Source organism: Ostrea edulis, chromosome 3, assembly GCF_947568905.1.
Source record: "Ostrea edulis chromosome 3, xbOstEdul1.1, whole genome shotgun sequence".
NCBI lineage: Eukaryota > Metazoa > Mollusca > Bivalvia > Ostreida > Ostreidae > Ostrea > Ostrea edulis.
This window is the reverse complement of record NC_079166.1, coordinates 95216007-95235159: the sequence shown is the minus strand read 5'-3', so window position 1 is coordinate 95235159 and position 19153 is coordinate 95216007. Positions and strand designations below refer to the sequence as shown.

Sequence of the window (19153 nt, the reverse complement as noted above, 5' to 3'; positions counted from 1 at the left end):
TCCTTCATCAATGGAACAAACTATGAGTTCGGTTGTAATAGTGAGGTTTTTCTGATCATGAGTTGGATTGTAATAGTGAGGTTTTTCTGACTATGAGTTGTAATAGTGAGGTTTTTCTGACTATGGGTTGTAATAGTGAGGTTTTTCTGACTATGGGTTGTAATAGTGAGGTTTTTCTGACTATGAGTTGGATTGTAATAGTGAGGTTTTTCTGACTATGAGTTGTAATAGTGAGGTTTTTCTGACTATGGGTTGTAATAGTGAGGTTTTTCTGACTATGAGTTGGATTGTAATAGTGAGGTTTTTCTGACTATGAGTTGTAATAGTGAGGTTTTTCTGACTATGAGTTGTAATAGTGAGGTTTTTCTGACTATGGGTTGTAATAGTGAGGTTTTTCTGACTATGAGTTGGATTGTAATAGTGAGGTTTTTCTGACTATGAGTTGTAATAGTGAGGTTTTTCTGACTATGAGTTGTAATAGTGAGGTTTTTCTGACTATGGGTTGTAATAGTGAGGTTTTTCTGACTATGGGTTGTAATAGTGAGGTTTTTCTGACTATGAGTTGTAATAGTGAGGTTTTTCTGATTATGAGTTGGGTTGTAATAGTGAGGTTTTTCTGACTATGAGTTGGATTGTAATAGTGAGGTTTTTCTGACTGGGGGTTGTAATAATGAGGTTTTTCTGACTATGGATTGTAATAGTGAGGTTTTTCTGACTGAGTTGTAATAGTGAGGTTTTTCTGACTATGAGTTGTAATAGTGAGATTTTCTGACTATGAGTTGTAATAGTGAGGTTTTTCTGACTATGAGTTGTAATAGTGAGGTTTTTCTGACTATGAGTTGTAATAGTGAGGTTTTTCTGACTATGGGTTGTAATAGTGAGGTTTTTCTGACTGTGGGTTGTAATAGTGAGGTTTTCTGACTATGAGTTGTAATAGTGAGGTTTTTCTGACTATGGGTTGTAATAGTGAGGTTTTTCTGACTATGGGTTGTAATAGTGAGGTTTTTCTGACTATGAGTTGTAATAGTGAGGTTTTTCTGACTATGAGTTGTAATAGTGAGGTTTTTCTGACTATGAGTTGTAATAGTGAGGTTTTTCTGACTATGAGTTGGGTTGTAATAGTGAGGTTTTTCTGACTATGGGTTGTAATAGTGAGGTTTTTCTGACTATGAGTTGTAATAGTGAGGTTTTTCTGACTATGAGTTGTAATAGTGAGGTTTTTCTGACTATGAGTTGTAATAGTGAGGTTTTTCTGACTATGGGTTGTAATAGTGAGGTTTTTCTGACTATGAGTTGTAATAGTGAGGTTTTTCTGACTATGAGTTGGATTGTAATAGTGAGGTTTTTCTGACTATGAGTTGTAATAGTGAGGTTTTTCTGACTATGGGTTGTAATAGTGAGGTTTTTCTGACTATGAGTTGTAATAGTGAGGTTTTTCTGACTATGTGTTGTAATAGTGAGGTTTTTCTGACTATGAGTTGTAATAGTGAGGTTTTTCTGACTATGAGTTGGATTGTAATAGTGAGGTTTTTCTGATTATGAGTTGTAATAGTGAGGTTTTTCTGACTATGAGTTGGATTGTAATAGTGAGGTTTTTCTGACTATGAGTTGTAATAGTGAGGTTTTTCTGACTATGGGTTGTAATAGTGAGGTTTTTCTGACTATGAGTTGTAATAGTGAGGTTTTTCTGACTATGAGTTGTAATAGTGAGGTTTTTCTGACTATGGGTTGTAATAGTGAGGTTTTTCTGACTATGGGTTGTAATAGTGAGGTTTTTCTGACTATGAGTTGTAATAGTGAGGTTTTTCTGACTATGAGTTGTAATAGTGAGGTTTTTCTGACTATGGGTTGTAATAGTGAGGTTTTTCTGACTATGGGTTGTAATAGTGAGGTTTTTCTGACTCCTCAGGTAAACACAGGACGGTAGAGGAAGTCCTTCAGGAAATGGACAACATTGAGAAACAGAGCCAGAGTAGACACGATCAAGACGACGTGCAGCTGCTGTCGGAGAAGAGGAAGTCTCCCGCGAACGGTCAGTTATCAAACCACCTTAATGTGTCTCCTCTCAGCGCTTCTGCTTGTCCATGAAGTCAGTGCTAACAGATTAAGTGACATTTTCATATCAAAAATCTGTCTGTTATAAGTCTGTCCGTTATAAATCTGTCCGTTATAAATCTGTCTGTTATAAATCTGTTCGTTATAAATCTGTTCGTTATAAATCTGTTAGTTATAAATCTGTTCGTTATAAGTCTGTTCATTATAAATCTGTTCGTTATGAATCTGTCCGTTATAAATCTGTCAGTTATAAATCTGTTCATTATAAATCTGTTAGTTATAAGTCTGTTCGTTATAAATCTGTTCGTTATAAGTCTGTTCGTTATAAATCTGTTCGTTATAAGTCTGTTCGTTATAAATCTGTTCGTTATAAGTCTGTTCGTTATAAATCTGTTCGTTATAAGTCTGTTCGTTATAAATCTGTTCGTTATAAATCTGTTAGTTATAAATCTGTTAGTTATAAATCTGTTCGTTATAAATCTGTTCGTTATGAGTCTGTTCGTTATGAATCTGTTCGTTATAAATCTGTTAGTTATAAATCTGTTAGTTATAAATCTGTTAGTTATGAATCTGTTCGTTATTAAGTCTGTTCGTTATAAATCTGTTCGTTATAAATCTGTTCGTTATAAATCTGTTCATTATAAATCTGTTCGTTATAAGTCTGTTAGTTATAAGTCTGTTCGTTATAAATCTGTTAGTTATGAATCTGTTTGTTATAAATCTGTTAGTTATGAATCTGTTTGTTATAAGTCTGTCCGATAATCTTTTTCTGATCTGTCTGTCCCTTGTCTCGTAACTTTTCTAACTCATTTCCCAGGCTAAAAGGGATCATTCAGTTTGTTAATTTAAAGGTTCACTCCCACTTCCATCTGGTGATAATAAAGAAATAGAGAAAATATAGTGGGATAACTTAATACTGCGGAATGATCATTGTTCGTGGGGGATTGATGTTCGTGGATTTCGTGGGTCATTCTTACCCACAAATTTATATGTCCTCTAACATTTTTTTTAAACCAAGTAGAGTCCTAGTGACATCGTAGCGCTTACCCACGAAATCATGTCCCCATGAACCTGCAAAGTTTGCCCATTTCCAACTGGTGATAATCAAGAAAATTCATACAGAAAATATAGTGATATCATTTGATATACTGTAAAACAAGGAAATTTATCGTGCTATCAAATTTAGTGCCTTTGGTGCAAGTGACATAATCTAGCTATTGCGATTTTACTGTATACTACAAAGCTTGCTCCCCAATTATCAGTGTGGTGTCTGGAGATCAAAACATGATGAAGCATGCAGAGTTTATACAGGCAATAATTTTGCACGTGTACATGCAAGGTGAAGATAACGAACAGTGATCAATCTCATAACTCCTACAAGCAATACAAAATAGATAGTTGGGCAAACACGGACCCCTGGACACACCAGAGGTGGGATCAGGTGCCTAGGAGGAGTAAGCATCCCCTGTTGACCGGTCACACCCGCCGTGAGCCCCATATCCTGATCAGGTAAACGGAGTTATCCGCAGTCAAAATCAGTGTGCCAAGAACAGCTTAACAATCGGTATGAAACACGTCAGACAGCATTTGACCCAATGCGAGGTTGTATTGACGAACTAGATCGTTATAACGACCATAGAATTTGCGAAATACATGTTTCAGTTAAATGCATGAATTAGAAAAACTTTGTGGTACACTTCTCAAGCATATCATTGTATTGAACTGTGTTAGGATTTCTTCCATTGTGAAATTTCTAGTTTATAGAAAGTTGTATCTACTACATGACTGAACATTGAAAACATCATTTGAATTTAAATATTGTGTCAAGCGTTCATAATTTGCTATTAAGGTGAGAGAAAAATGGAGGAGATACGAGGCTTTGGCCTGTCCCCCATCCAACCGGACAACTCCTCACCCCGAGGGTTTGACCAGTCCCACACAGAGGACACCGAGATGTACCAGCCGGTCACACAGATCGTAAGTACTGACGTTACTCAGTAATTACATCAGAGTACTGAGGAATTAGTATGTATTTACGACAATGTATAACGAAAGGATAATGAACAATTTGTAAGGATTTAAATGAATGTTTATTATTAAAAAATGATGAAAGTGAAGTAGATGAAATTGACATGGGTGGGAAATGATTAAAAGCTTACCTTTTTGTCCTTGATACTTTTTTGAAGAGTTATCTGCCCTTTGTAAAAATAAGAAAAATCTAATTTTCTAAAAATGTTTGTGAGAAATGGTTAATTTTATTTCATATTTTCATATAGAGAAAGAATATGTAACTTTCTACCAAGAGATTTGTTTGAAAATATAATTTCTTTTCAAAATATTTTAATAAAACATGCTCTTCTCATAAACTTCAAAATTAATGTAAAATTCTAGGTGAAAGAAATCAAGCAATAAACAAAATTTTTAAAATTCCTATGGTGGATTATTTTTATTTCCTTCAAAATGATACCATGATAACGAAAACCCCACCCTCCATTTACTAGATATGAAATATGGTGGTAGTACATGTAATTACAGAATTCAGGCGTAACTCTTGTATACAGTGAATCTGGTTTATTCCGAAGAATTTTGTGTAATTTCACTTGTTTACACACTTCAGAATTCAGTTCATGTAAATTTTTAGCTGATGGATATTTGGTGATACAGTTATAATAGAAATTGTTTGCAAAGCGTCTTTTTGTGGAGAAATCAACAGCACCTAAATTTGGAAAATAAAATCTCATGAAAATTAACAGGTTTACTGTAATGTCAATTATGATGAAGAATTAAAAGCTAACTAGAAAATCTCACTGGGAATTATGTGAACTATTAAGTATTTTGTAGGTAATTTGAATTATGATAACAGATTTTATGTTACATACATAGTATTTAAAAATGGGATACACTTTTTAACAGACAGGTTCGAAGGCGAAGGTAAGCTTGCGTGTTGTGTAACAAAGTTTGAATTGTGTGACCTCACAACAAGAATTCGGCGTGGATCACAGTGCTGTGGAAATGGCTAATTTAGAATTGAGATATTTATTTTGCATGTTTACAAGAGGAAAAACAAAGACTGATCAAGTTTTGTAGGTTTTTGCATAGTTATGCTAGAAACTATTTATGTTTGAAATATGCATGCAGGTTTATTTGTGTGCTGGAATTTTGTGTCATGTCCCAAGTATCATGGGCATATGGTCATCACTTTGTCTGGTGTCTGTCTGGTGTATGTCTGTCTGGTGTCCCTCTGTCTGGTCTGGTGTCTGTCTGTCTTCTGTATGTCTGTCTGGTTTCTGTCTGGTCTGGTGACTGTTTGTCATCTGTCTGTCTGGTTTCTGTCTGTCTGGTGACTGTTTGTCATCTGTCTGTCTGGTTTCTGTCTGTCTGGTTTCTCTGACTGGTGTTTGTCTGGTCTGGTGTTTGTCTGGTCTGGTTTTTGTCTGTCTAGTTTATGTCTGGTCTCTGTCTGGTCTGGTTTTTGTCTGGTTTCTGTCTGCATGTCTGGTGTCTGTCTCATATGGTTTCTGTCTGTCTGCTGTCTGTCTGGTCTGCTTTTTGTCTGAGTTCAGTAACATTTTTGCCATATACTTTAGCACTGTGTTGTGGTTACAACCTTGTCTTCCCACCAATGCATGTAAAATTTTGCGTGTTCAATCAAACATTGAAAATCTTATCACCTACACGTCAAATGAAGTTTTTTCCTGGAACGAGTTGCATATATTGTTCAGATTTTTCAATGTCTATTGTGGGTCCATAAATTTTAGTGTGGTTCCTTATATCTCAGTGTGGTCCCTTATATCTCTGTGTGGGACCTTATATCTCAGTGTGGTTCCTTATCTCTCAGTGTTGACCCTTATATCTCAGTGTGAGTCCTTATATCTCAGTGTGGTTCCTTATATCTCAGTGTGGTTCCTTATATCTCTGTGTGGTTCCTTATCTCTCAGTGTGGTTCCTTATATCTCAGTGTGGTTCCTTATATCTCTGTGTGGGACCTTATATCTCAGTGTGAGTCCTTATATCTCAGTGTGGGTTCTTGAATTTCCGTGTGGGACCTTATATCTCAATGTGGGATCCTATATCTCAGTGTGGACTCTTATATCTCAATGTGGGATCCTATATCTCAGTGTGGACCCTTATATCTCAGTGTGGACCCTTATATTTCAGTGTGAACCCTTAAATCTCAGTGTGGACCCTTATATCTCAATGTGGACCCTTATATCTCAATGTGGACCCTTATATCTCAGTGTGGACCCTTATATCTCAGTGTGAACCCTTAAATCTCAGTGTGGACCCATAGTTCTCATTGTGGACCTTTAGAATAGGAAAAATCAGGAGCCTACATGGTCTCACAGTTCCATATCATCTGACTCAAGTGTTCTTAGAACATTCTCATACCAGTCATCATACTATAGATAGTTAAAATTTCTGTGTAAAATATAAACAACTATATCAACACAAACTGCTAGTGCATGTATTTATACACACAATCTATTTATACACACAATCTATTTATATACAATATCTATTTATACACACAATCTATTTATATACAGAATCTATTTATACACACAATCTATTTATACACACAATCTATTTATACATACAATGTACATTACAGTCCTTGTACACATTTTACATATGAGTATCTGTACAAAAAATGTTCATTACAACACCTGTTCACGCGATGTACATTTTCTTACCTGTACACGCGATGTACATTTCATTACCTGTTCACGCGATGTACATTTCATTACCTGTAGACACGATGTACATTTCATTACCTGTAGACACACTGTACATTTCATTACCTGTAGACACACTGTACATTTCATTACCTGTACATGCGATGTATATTTCATTACCTGTAGACACGATGTACATTTCATTACCTGTAGACACAATGTACATTTCATTACCTGTAGACACACTGTACATTTCATTACCTGTAGACACACTGTACATTTCATTACCTGTACACACGATGTACATTTCATTACCTGTAGACACGATGTACATTTCATTACCTGTACACGCGATGTACATTTCATTACCTGTAGACACGATGTACATTTCATTACCTGTACACGCGATGTACATTTCATTACCTGTAGACACGATGTACATTTCATTACCTGTAGACACACTGTACATTTCATTACCTGTAGACACGATGTACATTTCATTACCTGTAGACACGATGTACATTTCATTACCTGTACACACGATGTACATTTCATTACCTGTACACACGATGTACATTTCATTACCTGTACACACGATGTACATTTCATTACCTGTAGACACGATGTACATTTCATTACCTGTACACACGATGTACATTTCATTACCTGTAGACACACTGTACATTTCATTACCTGTAGACACACTGTACATTTCATTACCTATACACACTGTACATTTATGATTATGATACCTTTGATAATGTTTGAAATTCATTTTTTGCAAAAAGGTTCATAATGATTATTACACTCACTTTCTTTAAATAAAATTGTTACGTACAGTTTGAAAATATAGCATGTTTAAAATGCCCCATTACCACTTGATATCAGCAGGATATGTACAGCATGCAATACAGGAAAACCACTATGTATCTCACTGAAAAGCTGTTTATAACCTATACATAAAATAAAACCATTGTATGCATCTCACTGAAAAGCTGTTTATAACCTATACATAAAATAAAAACCATTGTATGTATCTCACTGAAAAGCTGTGTGTAACCTATACATAAAATAAAAACCATTGTATCTATCTCACTGAAAAGCTGTGTATATTATAACCTACACATAAAATAAAAATAAGAATCAAATTTCAAAATATTCATAGCAGCTGTTGTGTGTAAATTACGAAATTTTCATTCACAGTCAATATCAGAAAGAGGAAGAACCAAAAAGAAAAATTCTAAAGAGAAAGGAAAAACAAAGTCTAAGAAATCCTCTCCCTCCTCCCCGGGTCGCAGTCTGTCCCCAAGGTCATCACCAAGGAGATGGATGTCACCAAGGTCAAATACGATGAAGTTGGATGAGAGGTCAAGGTCATTGTCACCAACTAAAGCAGGTAATTTACATCAGAAAGAAGTTTCTTTGTAGGAGGTAGAAAGTCACAGTTTACGGTAAAAGGGACAAAAAATTATTTCTGATGCCAAAGCAAATTGTTTCAGTTGGGAAAAAAATGGATAGGCCAGCAATATTTTAATTGTTGTAACAGCCGATATTCTTCATTCAAAATGAAAGTAGTGGTTTTCATAATGGATAAAAAATACATATAATTTTGTGTACAAGTTTCCTACATTTTACAACATAGGGTCTACCTTGAAGAACAAGTATAATCACATTAAAAGCTCTGGATATGGACAACAGTCACCCGGGAGGACCCCGAGTAAAGAGAGGCCCTCCAGCGCCAGGGAGAGGGGGACCCTGAGAACCGAGGAACACAGAGGGGCTAAGCACGGGGGCAAGGACAGGGCCCCAGAGAGGGCCGGAAAGAAGGAGAGGAGACTGAGAGAGGTGGGACAACAGGAACAGCCGTGGTCTCCAGTGGACATCTCACGACAGAAAATTATCGGTAATTATAAGTCCCCAACGGACATTTTACGACAAAAAATTATCTGTAATTATAAGTTCCAGCGGACATTTCACGATAGAAAATTATCAGTAATTATAAGTTCCAGCGGACATCTCACGACAGAAAATTATCTGTAATTATAAGTCCCAACGGACATCTCACGGCAAAAAAATATCTGTAATTATAAGTCCCAGCAAACATCTCACAACAGAAAATCATTGGTAACTATAAGTATCATGATTAGCGAGTTTATGCATTTTCACAGGTTACCTTTCTTTTAAAGGCTTCTTCCTAGGAATGCCCAGTTTCAGCAAGTTTTAGCTTCTTCTTTTTGACATAGTGTGCATGTTTATCCAATGTAAACCTAATTCACCATTCATCTCATGATATTTTCTAGTGGACGTTAGATCTAAATTGACTGTCATGTCAGTAAGCTGCTTTGATCACCAGTACCGTAAAACATGCTTGAATGAAGATTTTGATTCATTATAAATGTAATTCATTATTTCCAATTAAGCTCACAATATGTTCTAAGACTAGAGGGAATGAAATCACTTCACTGTGAGATTCCTATTTCAGTGTTTAACTGTGATATACTGTATTCTGATTGTAAGTTATGTGACTTTGCTAATCTGTCAGTTAGATCTACAAAGGTTTGAGATTAGTACTGAGTTTTTGGTTATGTAGAGTATTTTTTGTTTAAATTCAGGTACACAGTCTCCTAAACAGAGCCAGGGACACCATCCAGGCCTGGACTCTCAGCTACGAGTCTCCATTGATTCCTTTGCCGCCTACATCACAGACCACTTCTCCCCGACAAAAGCGATGCCCAGGGTAAAGCCTTACATCATAGCAAATCTAAATCTAGTGAATGTTTGTAAGAAGAGATTTAGTTAATCTAGATCTAGTGAATGTTTGTAAGATGAGATTTAGTTAATCTAGATCTAGTGAATGTTTGTAAGAAAAGACTTACTGTGGAATCATCATTGTTTGTGGGAGATTGATGTTCGTGGATTTCGTGGGTCACTCTTACCCACGAATTTACGTGTCCTTGAACATTTTTTAAACCAAGTAGAGTTATCTCTCCTTGTGACATTGTATCACTTACCCACAAAATTACGTCCACCCGAATCAGCAAAATTTGCTTACCCACGAACAATGGCCCTCACGAATTAAGATGATTCCACAGTCATCTAGATCTAGTGAATGTTTGTAAGAAAAGACTTAGCTAATCTAGATCTAGTGAATGTTTGTAAGAAAAGCCTTAGCTAATCTAGATCTAGTGAATGTTTGTAAGAAAAGACATAGTTAATCTAGATCTAGTGAATGCTTGTAAGAAAAGCCTTAGCTAATCTAGATCTAGTGAATGTGTGTAAGAAAAGACTTAGCTAATCTAGATCTAGTGAATGTGTGTAAGAAAAGGCTTAGGTAATCTAGATCTAGTGAATGTTTGTAAGAAAAGGCTTAGCTAATCTAGATCTAGTGAATGTTTGTAAGAAAAGACATAGTTAATCTAGATCTAGTGAATGTTTGTAAGAAAAGCCTTAGCTAATCTAGATCTAGTGAATGTTTGTAAGAAAAGACATAGTTAATCTAGATCTAGTGAATGTTTGTAAGAAAAGCCTTAGCTAATCTAGATCTAGTGAATGTTTCTAAGAAAAGACTTAGTTAATCTAGATCTAGTAAATGTTTGTAAGAAAAGACTCAGCTAATCTAAATCTAGTGAATGTTTGTAAGAAAAGACATAGTTAACCTAGATCTAGTAAATGTTTGTAAGAAGAGACATAGTTAAAAGAATGATTGTAACAGGATGGGAGGTTGTTGCGGAGTAGGACTCACTTTGTTCATCATCTGTCTGTCTGAATACACCACAGCTTAAATTTCATCATCTGTCTGTCTGAATACACCACAGCTTAAATTTCATCATCTGTCTGAATACACCACAACTTAAATTTCATCATCTGTCTGAATACACCACAGCTTAAATTTCATCATCTGTCTGAATACACCACAACTTAAATTTCATCATCTGTCTGTCTGAATACATCACAGCTTAAATTTCATCATCTGTCTGTCTGAATACATCACAGCTGAAATTTCATCATCTGTCTGTCTGAATACATCACAGCTTAAATTTCATCATCTGTCTGTCTGAATACATCACAGCTTAAATTTCATCGTCTGTCTGTCTGAATACATCACAGCTGAAATTTCATCATCTGTCTGTCTGAATACACTACAGCTTAAATTCCTTTATGTAGCAACCACAAAAGATCCATGCTCTGATAGTTATAATAAAACATTTAGATGGACACTTATTCTAGATACAGTACTAATGAATTTGTAACTTCTTGTGACCATTCCAGACCAAATTTTCTGAAAATGAACCTGCTTTGTCAGCCAGCTGGAAGGGAGATAAATCTGTAGAGGATCTGCCTATTGACCTAGAAGAACTCCAAAAACTGGTGCTGTCTGAAAAAACTGCCAATCAAAACCTAAGAGGTATGTTTAAAATTCATTTGGAGTCTGAGACAGTATCTATTTAATAAATTCATTTCAAAATTTGAAAGCAGACAATCGTAAGAGAATAAAGTATGATGTGTTCTACTGAATAAGTGAGTACTATTTAAACTCCTCTCACCAGAGTATTCATCTAGTACTTGCCATGCATTCCTAAGTGTGTTTTTGATGGTTCATCCTTGTGTAAATGTTGACACATTCAAAACTGATTTTTACCCAACATGCAGGTATGCTATCTCACCTAAACTTCCTGGGTTCCATTTGAATTAGAGGTTAAGGGTGGGTGCTTTGGATTAGGGATTTTTGAATTGCCCCACTTTTGAAGAGTATGCCCGACTCTGCAAAACCTGTTTCACAATGCAAAATTAGATAAGGGCACTTATGGGGGATATGCAGTAATAAATATTACTTTATTGAAATACCTGTGTAAGTAAATGAGTCTTGTATATGATTCACTGTCAAGATGTGTGTGAATGTAAAATACATGTAGATCTCAGAGGCGTGTATCAGAAGGAATATACATTCAGATCTGTAACGTAACTGTTTGGAGTTACTTCCCTTTACAAGTTTCTTGGTAACCTAATTTTCTTCATTAATTCCTTGATTTTGCAGAAGAACTCGAGAATTCAGTACAAGCTCATGAGCGAGAACTTGAGAAACAGAAATTGGGGTACGAGGAGGAAATCCACAAACTGAAACAGGAGAACTACGTCCTGTCAGCCAAGGTTTGTAGCCCTATACTGCATTATATGTCACGTGGAGACTGAAACAGGAAAACTACTGTATAGGGAAATAATTTCACGGGTTGTAATTTTCGAGTTTTTTTCATTTTAGACACATTCACAGGTTCATAGATTTGCGGATTCGAATCACTATGAGGTCCCCCCCCCCCCTTTTTTTAGAAATACATTGTGTATTAAAGAATAATAAGAATAAAGATATTCACAGTTTCTTAAATTCGCGGATATGTCTAGACCGCAAATATAGCGAAAATTTCCACCATGATTTATTTCCCCCCTATACAGTATGTCCTGTCAGCCAAGGTCTGTAGCCCTATACTGCGCTATACGTCACGTGGATATATATTTATTATATAGCTAATAAATAGTCTATTAAAAAATCTGCGTAAAATCTAGAGAATGTTAGCATTCAATATCCTGAGAATTTATTGAACGCTAACTTTGCATTGCGTAAATCCTGTGCGCCCGAAACATTCCGAGTGTGAGCGTTCAATATTGACGTTACTGTAACGATGTAAACAAGCCAAAATGGCAGACGATGGTCCTCCGAATCTGACAGAGCCGGTATTTGATATTTACTTAAGTAAAATGTTTTACTGTACATAAATTATGATGTCCCGGACCATTCACAAAATCAGTTTGCTTCATGCATTAATGATAGGTTTAATATTGAACAGTTAAGAAATGCATGCTGATTATTGCACACTTTCCCTTACATGTAGATGCCAATATTGATGAATTCTCATCTATTTTGGCGTATTTTGAGTGAAAAGGGATATAATCTATATACAGATACACAGGTACTAATGTACTCTGAGATGTTTCACTCTATATACAGGTACTAATGTACTCTGAGATGTTTCCACCTTGATTTGTAGTGCATGGATTGCAATTTTACTCCAAAAACAGATTCCTTGAGACGACTCCACTTTGATTTGTAAATCACTCCACATATAGGTGCCTCGAGACATTGATTTGTAAATCACTCCACATACATGTAGGTGCCTCGAGACTTTCATTTGTAAATCACTCCACATATACACTGTACATGTAGGTGCCTCGAGACTATGATTTGTAAATCACTCCACATATAGGTGCCTCGAGACTTTGATTTGTAAATCACTCCACATATAGGTGGCTCGAGACTATGATTTGTAAATCACTCCACATATAGGTGCCTCGAGACTTTGATTTGTAAATCACTCCACATACATGTAGGTGCCTCAAGACTTTGATTTGTAAATCACTCCACATATAGGTGCCTCGAGACTTTGATTTGTAAATCACTCCACATATAGGTGGCTCGAGACTTTGATTTGCAATGTCATAACATATATAGATACATCAAGACGACTCCACTTTCATTTTTGATTTCACACAGATACTTGGAGACAGATATTTGAAGACATCTCCATTGTGATTTATGATGATTGATTTTTATCTTTACTCTATTTACAGATGTTTAAATATGTCTTCATTGTGATTGTAATGTGTGATTTTTAACTTCACTCCACCGTCAGATACACCAAGAAGTCTCAACTTTCATTTATAATATTTCTCTCTGCACACAGATATTTGGAGATGTCACCACTGTGATTTGTAATGTGATTTTAATCTTGACTCACCTTCAGATGTTTAGATAAGTCTGCACAGTGATTTGCAATGTGTGATGTTTAACCTACAGATGTTTAGAGTCTGCACTGTGAGTTGTAATGTGTGATGTTTAACCTACAGGTGTTTAGAGTCTGCACTGTGAGTTGTAATGTGTGATGTTTAACCTTCAGATCCCGGGAGACAAGGAGAAGTTGAAGAAACAGGTGATGAATGGGGCCCCGGGTGAAATCAGTACGGAACAAATGGAACGTCTAAAGAAAGATCTACAGGAACAGGAAAATTTGATAGCCGGGTACCAGCAGGAGAACCAGCGACTGTATGATCAGGTCAAGGGCTTACAGAAGCAGGCCAAGGTCACGGAGGAGAGAATGTTCTCCGAGAACCAGAGGTTGCAGACTGAACTTACGAACCTTAGGTAGGAATCGGGGCAGTAAATCAGACTAATGACTCAGTAGATCAGACTAATGACTCAGTAGATCAGACTAATTGCCGTACATGTATGTACCATATATATAACAGGTACATGCATTTTCTGCAGTCGACCAATTTTTGCAGAAATTTGCAGACAATAAGAATCAATAGCATGTATGATATGCATTTATGAATATGGGTCTCCAGCACGTTCTGTAGACACACAGGTTTATTGGGTCTCCAGCACGTTCTGTAGACACACAGTTTTATTGAGTCTCCAGCACATTCTGTAGAAACACAGTTTTATTGGGTCTCCAGCACGTTCTGTAGACACACAGTTTTATTGGGTCTCCAGCACGTTCTGTAATCGTTCTGTAGACACACAGTTTTATTGAGTCTCCAGCACGTTCTGTAGTCGTTCTGTAGACACACAGTTTTATTGGGTCTCCAGCACGTTCTGTAGACACACAGTTTTATTGAGTCTCCAGCACGTTCTGTAGACACACAGTTTTATTGAGTCTCCAGCACGTTCTGTAGTCACACAGTTTTATTGAGTCTCCAGCACGTTCTGTAGACACACAGTTTTATTGGGTCTCCAGCACGTTCTGTAGTTGTTCTGTAGACACACAGTTTTATTGGGTCTCCAGCACGTTCTGTAGTTGTTCTGTAGACACACAGTTTTATTGGGTCTCCAGCACGTTCTGTAGTCACACAGTTTTATTGGGTCTCCAGCACGTTCTGTAGACACACAGTTTTATTGAGTCTCCAGCACGTTCTGTAGTCGTTCTGTAGACACACAGTTTTATTGAGTCTCCAGCACGTTCTGTAGTCGTTCTGTAGACACACAGTTTTATTGAGTCTCCAGCACATTCTGTAGACACACAGTTTTATTGGGTCTCCAGCACGTTCTGTAGTCGTTCTGTAGACACACAGTTTTATTGGGTCTCCAGCACGTTCTGAAGTCACACAGTTTTATTGAGTCTCCAGCACGTTCTGTAGTCACACAGTTTTATTGAGTCTCCAGCACGTTCTGTAGTCGTTCTGTAGTCACACCAATCAGTTCTGTAGGATCTTTATTCTTTTGCTTTTCTCAGATGAAATGTTCTCAAGTGTTAATTCAAAGCCAGACTGATATTTTTTATTTGATTATCAGGGCAAAATCTGGTGAAGATGAGGGTATTCCACTGATGAAAACCAGAGTGCTAGAGTCTCAGCAGGGCAATCCTGATGTCAACTTGGCCCTGGGAATGGGGCAGATTGCTGAGTTAGAGGCGGAGTTACGAGAGCACAAGGTACCATCCTTATGTGACAGAATTCAGCGGGGAAGTAAACAGTACAAAAAGTCGTATGTAAGGTCTGATGACTATAAAAGAATTTTACATGAAGTTTTCTATTGAATGAAAAAGTAACAGATTCTGTAATATTTCGCAAAATTAAGCTATAATGAATTCCTTGTATATATTAGGGAATCCATAGTATTTCTATAAAGCACAAAATGATTCTGGTTTTTAATTGCATTTAAAAGTTTAATATTCTAAAAAAAAATTCAAAGTATGATTTATTACAAATTTGAAAATAACTGAATTTTACAGAGACGTGAGGTAACAATGAAACGCGAGCTAGAAATATCACAGAGAACCAAGATCGAGTTGGATCAACAAATGGACAAACTAATCAAAGAGAGAGAACTCTTACACGAGAAACTGGAGAAGGCATCGTATCCGGAGGACATTAGGGTGAGCTGTTCATCAGAGTGACATCTATTGATTGATTGATCAGTGACATCTATTGATTGATTGATCAGAGTGACATGTATTGATTGATTGATCAGAGTGACATCTATTGATTGATTGATCAGTGACATCTATTGATTGATTGATCAGTGACATATATTAATTGATTGATCAGAGTGACATCTATTGATTGATTGATCAGAGTGACATCTATTGATTGATTGATCAGTGACATCTATTGATTGATTGATCAGAGTGACATCTATTGATTGATAGATCAGTGACAACTATTGATTGATTGATCAGTGACAACTATTGATTGATTGATCAGAGTGACATCTATTGATTGATTGATCAGAGTGACATCTATTGATTGATTGATCAGTGACATCTATTGATTGATTGATCAGAGTGACATGTATTGATTGATTGATCAGAGTGACATCTATTGATTGATTGATCAGTGACATCTATTGATTGATTGATCAGAGTGACATCTATTGATTGATTGATCAGTGACATCTATTGATTGATTGATCAGAGTGACATCTATTGATTGATCAGAGTGACATCTATTGATTGATTGATCAGAGTGACATCTATTGATTGATCAGTGACATCTATTGATTGATTGATCAGAGTGACATCTATTGATTGATTGATCAGTGACATCTATTGATTGATTGATCAGAGTGACATGTATTGATTGATTGATCAGAGTGACATCTATTGATTGATTGATCAGTGACATCTATTGATTGATTGATCAGTGACATATATTAATTGATTGATCAGAGTGACATCTATTGATTGATTGATCAGAGTGACATCTATTGATTGATTGATCAGAGTGACATCTATTGATTGATTGATCAGAGTGACATCTATTGATTGATTGATCAGTGACATCTATTGATTGATTGATTTTGATGGAGATGTAAGTAGATATTCTGTATTCACTAGTATAAACAGTCTTATTGGTCACTGTGTGTTTCATTATCAGGAAATATCTTCCTCCATGTTTAGGGGTCTTAGTTTTAGCTAAAGAGTTATATTATTTTTATGGGCCTGAAATGAAAGATTCAGAGACGTATAGTTTTCGACCTGTCCGTCTGTCCGTGACAAAAACTTTAGCTTGGTCATATCTTTTACACCATACGAGGTAGAGCTTTTGTATTTGGTATGTGTATTTCTTTTGGTAAGACCTTTCCATTGACACCAAAATCAAGACCTTGACATTGACCTTTGACCTGATTCCACTTTGTTGTAATCTCGGGGCATCAGTGTCTCACAAACACGTCTTGTTTAAATTTCTGACATGACTGATTTCAGAAATTAGAAGACCGCTATAAGGAGGAGACAGAGAGACTAAACAGGAAACTGAAGTGGTACGCTGAGAACCAGAAACTACTGGACCAAGACACCAAGAAACTGAAAGCGAAAGAAGAAGAAATCACAAAGCTGAAGTCCAGGATACAGGATCTCCAGTCTGAGGTTTGTACATTAGTGAGGCGTGGATCTAAGAATTCTGACACACGAGGGTTCAACATCAGGGCATGGATTTGGGAATTTCTGTCGGAGGTTAATACAACATATTATTGAGGCATGGATCTAAAAATTCAGACTTATGTGGGTACAAAGATTCGATGAGGATTATTTTTATGGTGGATCAATGGCATAAAAATTGAAATTACTGGATCAGATGTAATTTTACAAACATGTAATGGGGGAGGGGTGGGAGAGAATCATCTTCGTTAGCCAAGGGGTGACAATTTCTCCAGAGAAACACCGTGTATAATCACCCTTGTCTCGTGAAGATGGGAGTGGGTGGGTAGTCACTAGTGTAGTAACTGATCTGTCTATCTGTCTGTCTGTCTGTCCATCAGTTACAACCGTCAGACCATAAGAATCTAGAGATCTCACTATCAGCTACAAAGTTTCCAAACTTGATGGATTTTGTACATGTAACATGCAATCTGTCATTGATCAGATTCATTGTGAGTGGCAGGTAAACTTGATCATGTTAGTGGAGACACCAATAGTTTACATACGCTTCACGGATTATAAAGCTTAAATTGACGCAAACCAGGTGATACTCATTAATTAAAACAATTCCTTAAGTAAACTGATTACATTTTCAGATGCTCATTAATTAAAGTCATTCGTTAAATAAACTGATTACATTTTCAGACGGGTAAACGGTTGGAGGACAACAGAATGAGGAGTACAGAGAGAGCTAAAGATGCCAAGAAAATTCAGGATCTACAGAGACAGGTGATTTGTCAGTCTTAACGCAGAGAGCTACATGTTCATAGGTTACATGTGATTTGTCAGTCTTAACACAGAGAGCTACATATTCATAGGTTACAGGTGATTTGTCAGTCTTAACACAGAGAACTACATGTTCATAGGTTACATGTGATTTGTCAGTCTTAACACAGAGAACTACATGTTCATAGTTTACATGTGATTTGTCAGTCTTAACGCAGAGAGCTACACATTCATAGTTTACCGTTTCAAAACTGGTTAATTTTAGTTAAAAAACCTGGTTTAACTTGACCCAGATTTGATACGCTTTATATAAATTAAAACTTTTTATTAACAGTGCACTTGATCTAGTTTAAGTTAATCCACTTTTCATTAACATTGCACTCATTCTCATGCTTTCCCTATTTGATGTGAAGATAAATATATCCCAATGTGTTTCAAACAGTTTTGGTTTTCTGGTCCAATGAATCTGGTGTAAGAGAAGAATTTTAAAAGGTTAAAGGTTGAATAAATGTTTGATCCTGATTTTGATATTGGTATTCAGTTTCTGTTATGGAAGAAGTATGACCCCCTCATTTACACAGAACCCAAAGTGCCCCATCAGAAGCTACAGTCACCGCAGAATCATTAAAGTTCAAGGGGGCCAGTGTTTGTGGGAAGCCAAATATTCACTAGCTCGAATTTCAAGGTTTAATATCATTTTTATGCCCCCCTTTGAAAAAGAGGGGGCATATTGTTTTGCACCTGTCGGTCGGTCTGTCGGTCGGTCTGTAGACCATGTGTTGTCCGCTCAATATCTTGAGAACCATTCACTTGATGATAATGATATTTCATATGTGGGTTAGTTATGAGTAGAAGAGGATCCCTATTGTTTTTCAGGTCAAAAGGTCAAAGGTCAAGGGTCAATCTACTCTGGACATAGGAATATAATGTCCGCTCAATATCTTGAGAACCCTTTGCTTGAAAGACATCAAACTTGGCACACTGGTACATCCTAAGGAGTAGATGACCCCTATTGATTTTGAGGTCATATGGTCAAGGGTCAAACAGGGCATAGGAATATACTGACCATTCAATGTCTAGAGAACCCTTTGCTTGACAGACATCAAACTTGGTACACTGGTACATCTTCAGGAGAAGATGACTACTAATTATTTTAAGGTCACATGGTCAAGGGTCAAATTGGACATAGGAATATACTGTCCGTTCAATATCTTGAGAACCCTTTGCTTG

General features: G+C 36.5%; 1 protein-coding gene across 6 annotated transcripts in view; it reads left to right on the top strand.

The window, feature by feature from the left end:
• LOC125675810 (centrosomal protein of 162 kDa-like) overlaps positions 1–19153 on the top strand; it is a 42026-nt gene that overhangs the window by 14651 nt on the left and 8222 nt on the right. For 4 of the 6 annotated variants that reach the window (XM_056159455.1, XM_056159456.1, XM_056159460.1 and 1 more), the window contains 13 exons: positions 1910–2032; positions 3905–4032; positions 4969–4986; positions 7935–8127; positions 8374–8634; positions 9344–9468; positions 11001–11136; positions 11767–11879; positions 13679–13923; positions 15073–15211; positions 15512–15655; positions 16985–17146; positions 17843–17926. In XM_056159455.1, coding sequence (XP_056015430.1) covers positions 1910–2032; positions 3905–4032; positions 4969–4986; positions 7935–8127; positions 8374–8634; positions 9344–9468; positions 11001–11136; positions 11767–11879; positions 13679–13923; positions 15073–15211; positions 15512–15655; positions 16985–17146; positions 17843–17926 — 1871 coding nt within the window. The remainder of the gene's footprint in view (positions 1–1909; positions 2033–3904; positions 4033–4968; positions 4987–7934; positions 8128–8373; positions 8635–9343; positions 9469–11000; positions 11137–11766; positions 11880–13678; positions 13924–15072; positions 15212–15511; positions 15656–16984; positions 17147–17842; positions 17927–19153) is intronic. The other 2 variants (XM_056159461.1, XM_056159459.1) reach the window with 1 other exon arrangement.